Source organism: Neopelma chrysocephalum, unplaced genomic scaffold (genome assembly GCF_003984885.1).
Source record: "Neopelma chrysocephalum unplaced genomic scaffold, ASM398488v2 Primary Assembly neopelma1_44, whole genome shotgun sequence".
NCBI lineage: Eukaryota > Metazoa > Chordata > Aves > Passeriformes > Pipridae > Neopelma > Neopelma chrysocephalum.
This window is the reverse complement of record NW_020897703.1, coordinates 20,885,488-20,893,651: the sequence shown is the minus strand read 5'-3', so window position 1 is coordinate 20,893,651 and position 8,164 is coordinate 20,885,488. Positions and strand designations below refer to the sequence as shown.

The 8,164-nt window shown below is 41.4% G+C and overlaps 1 protein-coding gene across 1 annotated transcript in view; it reads left to right on the top strand.

The window, feature by feature from the left end:
* The first annotated feature begins 3,828 nt into the window (after positions 1–3,828).
* The window catches only part of GYPC (glycophorin C (Gerbich blood group)), a 30,669-nt gene continuing 26,333 nt past the window's right edge, over positions 3,829–8,164 (top strand). The window contains exon 1 of the mRNA XM_027678925.1: positions 3,829–4,033. Within this exon, the coding sequence (XP_027534726.1) occupies positions 4,000–4,033 (34 nt within the window). The 5' untranslated portion in view covers positions 3,829–3,999. The remainder of the gene's footprint in view (positions 4,034–8,164) is intronic.

Below are 8,164 nucleotides of genomic sequence, written 5' to 3'. Positions count from 1 at the left end.
CTCAAATGTCCAAGTGATGGATCCAAACATCTTCTCTGAGCCTTGGAGGCTGTGGAGGGTGGGCAATGAAGGGAGGTTACTGAGGGTTTTCCACTCAGCCTCTTCCAATCTTGCCACTGTTTTTACAGGCTGAGATCACAGATTTTGCATTATGTTTTCTCATGAAAATCCATCAAAGACAGGGATTTATAGTCTGATGTCCTGTTGCTGTAAGGCATAACTTCCTGAAGAGAGACTCTTTCCTTTGGTTTATTTATTTATTTTCCTTCAAGTGCAGCCTAAACCCTCCCTTCCTGTTGGGAACAACAGCTGCAGCATGCAACATCAGCTTGCCAAGCCTGAATGACTGTGAAATATCATTTATCTTGGAGCAAGATAGTATCAAAGGGAACAACCATGTGGGCCTGACTATGCATTCATTACATAGCTGTGCTTAGGAGAAGCAGGATAAATTGCAGTATTAGAGGTAAAAGAGGTCCCACTTCTGAGCTAACGCTCTTGCACCTGAAAGGATGGTCACATCTGAAAGCAATACTGAGACAAAAAGGGAATTTTGGTTTCCAAACTCAAAAAAGCACTCTGAGATTTCAAAGGTTGGAGATGCAAAAGTATTCACCAGGGCAGGAAACCAATACTTCTGTAGATTAATGGGAACATTGTGGCCCCAAGAATTGGCTGATGAAAACCACAGAGCTGACACACACACTTCCTAGCATACCTGTCTTATCCCACAGATCTGGTGAATCCTGTATGACTGCCAGAGTCCTTAAATAAAAATTACTTTCAGCTCCCCTTCTATTATCTCCCTTTAAAGTTTTTGGGGGGCTTTTTTTTTCTTTTTTTTTCTGGAAGCAACAGCTATTTAAAGGTTAGATAGTTCAGAAAAACTGGAAATTAATGATTAATCACATACACTCCCCACCGGCACTCCAGTCCATCTTTTGCTTTGGTTCCTTTGTTGCCTCTGATCTCCCAGGACCAGTTGGCTGAGAGCACTGGGATGCCCAGTCTCAGGCTCCTTCAGAAGCATGCTGGACTATATGGTTCTTCCCTTTTCAACATCACATATTTCCTATTAATGATGAGTGGAAAAGGTCAGAGAGGTCTCTTCAATGGCCTAATTGAAGGCAAACAACAGCCTTGGGAAATAGCTCTCTGATTTCTGGGAATCCCAGTCTATTCAATAAGCAAAGAAAGAAGTCCCAAGTAAAGGGAAGATGTCAAGGTGTTAAAGTGGACTTTCCCACGTGGGATTGGTTCTGCCAGAATCCTCCTAGATAAACTTGGGTATAACTCTTCCAGTGATTTTAGTGGTGGGAGAGTAGCTTTAATAAGAACACAGACAGACACAGGAAGTGTTGCACAGATGGAAAGGGGTTAAGCACCAGGAGCTAATTGGGCTCAGTTTAGGACAACCCCCTTGAATACATGTGTGGTAGTTTGGCCTAGGCCTTCCTTGGTGACCAGTTTGTAACCAAGGAAGTGCCCAGATTTACCAGGTATTCCCTACGATTTTTACGTAAACCAGGGTATAAGAAGAAAGGAGGGGAGGCTTTTGCTCTCTTTCCTTCCGGCAGCTTTGGAGGTGCAGATCTCCCTGCTGTGAGTCTGTTGGTTTGGAGAGTGAGGCCTGGTAAGGCCTTGTCGACCTTGGGAGGCGGAGGCTGCCGGCAGTCACCCCAGCGTGACTCTCCCTTGTCCCAAGGAGAGTAGTAAGATATTCTTTGCTAATTCTTTTAGTTGATAGACCTTGGGCTACTGATCAGGAGATATATATATATATAATTTTGGTTTTTGTTCTTCCCTTCCCCTTTCCCTTTTTCCTGTGAAATTGTATATATATTTCAACTGTACATAACTGTAATATGTGTAAATATATTTATATATATTGCTTTGTCTCTCTCTCGTTTTCGGTTCTTTTGGTTGCTTTTTTTTTCCCCCCTCTTCTCCCTTGGTTTGAGGCGGGGGGGGAACTTCTTATGGTAAGGTTTGGAGACTTGGCAGGGAGCCAGCTCCAAACCATATCAACATGCATTGCCACAATGCTCCTGGGAAGGGTCTAGACTACCAGCTCTAACATAATAAAGCCATCAATACCACCATCCTTCAGTTTATATGCAGCAGCTAAGGAGTCTTTTCTGAACAGCAGTTCTGAAGTTTCTCAGGCATCATACAATGGTTCAGGTTGATTGACCTTAAAGACCACCCAATTACAACCCCTCTGCCATGGGCAGAGACACCTGGTACTAGACCAAGTTGCTCAAAGCCCATTCAACCTGTCCTTGATCAGGATGGTGAAAGATTTAAATGTAAAAACTTTGCATGAGAACAATTCTTATGCCCAGAACAGAAAGCCCCAATTTTACCTGTGCACATTATGTTTCAAATACAGAAGAAGCAGTAATCAATAACATATCCACCAGTATTTTCACAGAGAAGCTATTTGGTGTAAATTAATGTCACACTGGAAGTTGAAACAAGAGGAGCAATGTCAGGAGCTTTTCCTGTTATTTCCCCCTCTTTGTTTTTTGCCTTGCTTTGCTCTGTCTATCACTAAATGTTCCAGGGCTCTCTACCACAAGCCCAGAGTGTGGAAATGCTGACCAAAGCCATTTACTGCATCCATGCTCACAAACAAGCTGTTATTTGCCATTGGCATGTAAATAACTAACTGTTCTTTCCATGCTATAGCTGTTAGATAAATACTGTGGATTTATGAAGTTCGCAGCATTGATTTCTTGTAGGAGGTCACTGAGATGATTTCACAGAAATATCCTGTGGCAGTTTTGCAAAACAGGATGGTCTCAGTCTGAATTTCATGACTCTGTTTTTTTCCACTTCCATACAGTTGGTTACTGTGTTTTTGCTATCACAGGCAGGCCGTTAATACATCCTGACTCACAGACTCCAGGAAAATGGAAACTTTGTCCACTCATCTTAGTGTCTAAGGCATATACATTAAAAATTACTTGTACTTTGGTACGATCTAGAAGTTGCAGTCCATGTCAACTGCAGTCTGACTGTGTATACACACTTATAATAACTGCATACCAATGACTGCAGTACAGCATGCAGACAGCCAAACAGATAACTTTAAATGGCACCAATATAAACAAGGGAGCTGGTAGCCTAGTCCAGGCTGAAAAACCTGCTGTGGAATATGAGTAAACTAACCTCTGCAGACCAATTATTTATAAACATTGCCTTCCTGTAGATTAAATAAATATACCAAGAATATACCAAGACTAGGAGGAAACCAATTTTCTCATCTTTATTCTGCCAATGGTAAAATGGGGTAGAGATTAAATATTTTGCCAAAGGTGCCATAAGAAGCCTGTGTCAGGGCCAGGAATGGAGTTGCCAGTGCCTCAACCTGTGCTGCAGCCACTATTTCCCTCTTGTTTTGAGCACAGTGTAGATTCATGCTATATGCTGACCCAGTAAATGCCATTCTCAATTTTCACCTGTTAAAAGGACAGAATTAGTTAGACTGTGAGTGCTAAGGATGATGCTGGGCAATGAAAATTGAAAACCTTATTTTCAATCTTACCCACTGATGGTAGGCATTTTAGGGAGTCAGCAGCAAGTTTTGCACTTAAAGAAATAATATCAACATCTGTGGTTAGGAGTTTGGGAAGCGCATTTAATAGGTGTGTCTACGTTTGGCTAAGAATGAAAAGATCATTTTCTTTCCACTGGTTGCTGCCTAATAAAAGCAAAGGGGTGGAATATATCCAACTTGCAAAACTTGAATACAGTTACTGCTATCTGCAAATGGGTGCCCCTCCCCGCTCATGTGAGCTACACAGGCAAAAGAGAATGACACATGTGCTGTTTCCTTTTCCAGTTGTAAAGGGGTCAGGAGCCAGGCAAGGAGAGCCCGAACAAGAGAAGCATTTTCCTGGGTTCTTCCAGCTGTTCTGTTCAATCCCGCCGTCAGTTTTGAGCAGGGAAGAGAGACTGTCAACACAAATAAGGCATTTTTCAAAGGCGTAAATTATGAGTTCCCAAAACAATGCGACATCTCAACCACGTGAGTACCCTTACCCCCCCCTTTCCTTACAATAATAGTGGACTTATCAGTCTGTCGCTTAAGGAAAAGATTGTCTAATGCATTTTATATGGGGGGAAAAAAAAGAGAACGCCTGAGACTAATCCTGAAGAAAAAAACAACTGTGAAGAAACTGTTTTCTTTTTTTACTCTTTGTGTTTGTGTGCGCGCGTGTGTGAGTGAAGAACTGAAACAGGCTCTGCAAACTCTGGCTCCTGAATAGAACCAAGCAAAGTTAGTAATGTTTCCGCCTAAACCCCAGCTTAGAAAAGTTTCATTTGAATGTTCCCCCCCCCTTCAGGAATTAAAATATAGGGCATTTTAAAAGCGTACTGACACTTTTCTGAGATATTATTGGTGTTGCCCGACTTGCATTTAGAATTTCAAGCTGTCTGTGTGTAACATGAGACGCAAGCCACAAACTGACGGTCTATATTTAAAGCCACAATGTGTTTCTGCTCCTGGAAATTTAGAAACATGGGCTTACGGACAGCCAGACTGGTTTCTCAGCAAGAGAGAGTACAGGAGGGCAAGTCCTCTGTTTGCGTAACTCCCTATATTTCAGTAAATTTTAAAGGAGAGAATTTGGCCCGAACAGTCAAGTGAACACAGAGACTCAACTGCAGAATGGTAGTGTTCATTTTGGTACAGTATTAAAAAGAAAGTGGAGGGAAAGGAGGTGGATTATCATTAGATAAGCTGAGAAAACTCTAAGGTTTTGGTGCTGCAATATGTCCATATTTTTTCCATGGTTTTAGTGTGATCTTTCCCATTTAAATTCAAGACACTACTTTTGTTTTCTTTTTAATAAATAAATTGCCAATAGCAGAATTGTTTATCATACAGTGGTACCGGTCGTGAAGGCAGAAAGTACAGACAGCATTACCCGGAGCAGCCTGCAATTCAGGGTTTGATCCAGATATTGCTGTGAGGATATTTGTTTTGTATGGCTGTAGACACTAAAAATATTTCCCAAGCTCTGAATGAGGCAGGCTGATCCAGCAGAAAAGACAGAGTAAGTGGAATCTCTGGAATCCCAACGAGCAATTTCTATTTACAGCATTTGGTGTACACTTTTTAGTCCTTTTTGTAAGTTCTAACTGACAAGAAAGATTAGATGCTACCTTTATATTTTATTCTATTTCACTCTACAGTTTAGAATATTATAACTTGTTTTCTGTTATTGATAGGAAAGAAACATGCAGGCTAATTCAGGATTCTGAGGGTTTGGGTTTGGAAAAGCTTGAGTAAATTACTGCCATTGGTGCTCTCCAAGTGTGTCCAGGATGGTGGTCATGACTCACAGATGTGCATCTTGCAGATTGTGAAATATCAGCAAGGGTCCAGATCCAATTTTGCGTCTTTAGTGACAGGCTTGTCCAAGTGACATATCCGGGGCCAGCTCTGTAGTCCTGAATGCATTACAAATCACTTCTCTGACAGACCCAGGTTGTCACAGGATGCCACAGAAGGCCCTAGGGGGGATCTGGATGAGGAGTTAGTGCCCCATGGGGCCTTTTGTCTGTTCATAATGAAAAAAGGCTGATACATCAGGTTCTCTTGTTTTTTCCAAAATCTGGTCAGAAATTCTCAGCTTAAACTATTTTAAGATCATATGATTGTCTGGGAAAATAAATGACTTGCAATACAGCTAGAAGAAGTATTCTGTATGAAAAATAGGGACAATATGTTCTTTATTTGCCCTCATAATTTCCCCTACTGATTCAGCAGAAGGTCCCTGTATTTTGTTTAAGTCTGTCTTTGGTTATTCTTTTTTTTTATTTTTGTTCAAACTGCATGAGTCAAATTTAGAATTTAAGAACAAACTTAAATTAGAGGAAAGTCTGATAGTACCATATTCCTGTGTAATTCAAGCTTTGTTTTAATAATGGTTGAGGTTTTGAGGGAAGGTCTTTAGGAAAAGGATCTTATTTCCTAGTACAATTATTGTAGTTTTTTTCAAGAAAAAAGACATTGAATGTTCATTGTATTGACAGGCACTGCACAGCATGGACAGCAGATGTTTGCCAGAGAAGCAGAGTAAGTGGGAAAACAAAATTTGCTTCGTAGCCACAGTGAAAATCTTTGAGACGGGTGTGAAAATGCATAAAATACCAGCAAAAACCTTTGACTATTTTAAACATAATAATTCTTTGCTGAGTACCTGCAGGTGAGACCACAGAGAAGCTGCCTACTGATGTAAACTGAACAGTGTTAAGTTACCAAAAAGCTCATGTACTTTGCTTATCTCCTTGTATTCACTCATGGCTGATAAGAAATTTTTATTCCTTCTATAAATACAGTATGATCCTGGCAATCCAGGTGGGAGCAGGCTACTGTTTCAGATTTAAAATATTCAACTCTGTGAACTCCGCAAATGTATTCTGCCTTTACATGGGGAGGTCACACCATCTAACCTTGGGCACTTCCCATGTCCAGCTTAGATATCCCAGCAGTCTGAGTGGGCTGTCTGTATACAGAACAGAGGCAGGGGAGACAGTGGTTCAGCCTGCTGATGTTGGGCAGTGGGTGTATATTTACTCCACTGTTCACTGTTAATGGACATTTGTATGTGGCTAGAATAAAATAGAATACCTAAGAAAAGAAGCTAAAACCAAAAAATGGAGTTAGGCTTGAATTTTATTGGCTCAGATTCAATATAATATTGTGCTGTGAATATATCTTCAGTTTCTTTTTTTTCTTCTTTGTTGCCGTCTTCTTCCTCCTCTTCTTCTTCTCTTCCTCCTCGTTTTTCCTCTTCTTTTTTTCCCTCTTCTTCTGATTTAAAAGGGACTTAACCTGACTACAGGAATGTGAATTTCTTAATTTTTAAATGCATCACTTCTAAATGCATCGCCTTCTGGTGATGCTTTTGCTTCCTCCCACCTCTGCTCAGATGTACAAGCAGTAGCTGCCTGACTTACTATGAAACCTGAGAAATTCCATAGGTTTGGCAATCTCTGTTCAGATGGCAGCCTTTTTGCTCTTCCTTTTAGACTGCAGTGATCCTATTTTGAGGCAACGGGACAGCTCGAATGAGGTGAAGAACTCACACAATAAACACCACTGGGTCAAAGGTTCAATCTTGGGAGTCAGTGATCTATGTAAAGCCATCTTTACGGGTCAAAGGTGTTCATCCCCTTGGAGAAGGTGCTCTGTAACTTACGGGATTTAATCTGTACTCGGCATGCTGGGAATGTTTTATCTGAGGCCTCTTTATAGTCCAAATACCAGCTGTCAAAGGAATTAGTAGTTGAGGAGAGCAGTCTGTGGAGGCTTCTCTTCCTCATCACTCGTCAGCAGATAAGGTCTTCCTTCTGGGTGGATAGTGAAGTAGTGTGATCTGTGCTATGTGGAAGAATTGGCCCAAAAGGAAAACAGGAAGCAAGGTTGGTCCTCAGCCCATGCTCATCTGCAAACAGAGGAAGAGTTTGAGGAATTGAATGAAGCAAAGCCAGCCTTTTGAGCTGTATGCACTCTACCTGCATTGCCATCTGCCATCCAGCAGTAGCCCAAGTACAAGGCCTGCCCTGCTTAGGGGAGCAGACCCTGTGCTGCCCTGTCCTATGAGCAGGAGGTCTTGGCTCCATCATGCCAAGCTTCTCTAGCCACAATAATGGTAGGGCTTCTGGGAAAATGAGTCAGGTATGTGTGGGCTGTCCCCTCCAGAGATGCTGAGAGCTTGGGAAAGGTGGCCCCTGATAAACGTAGAGTGATTTATGGCTGTGAATGGGGAATCTCTGTTTCTGAGAACAGCCTTGCCCAATCTTTAACTCATAATGAGATATATTTTGGGGCTGGAAACTGGTCCTTTAAATGTTGCTTGAGCAATACCACTTACCTTTCTCACAGGGCCTGTGAAAAGCCTTGAATGAACCCTATAAGGTTTTAATCATGTTATTCACGCCTTGGCAGTAGATGTGATTTCATTGCCCTTAATCAACAGAAGCACTTGCCTGTGATAGTAACTAATAAACAAAAACAGAGGCTATTGATTATGAAAATTTGGTCTTCACTGTTAAATCTGTAAGCATTTATAAGCAAGGAAGCCTATAGACTATAATAACCTCTCATTCTTAGCACACAAGTCTCAAAACATGTCCCACAAGCATT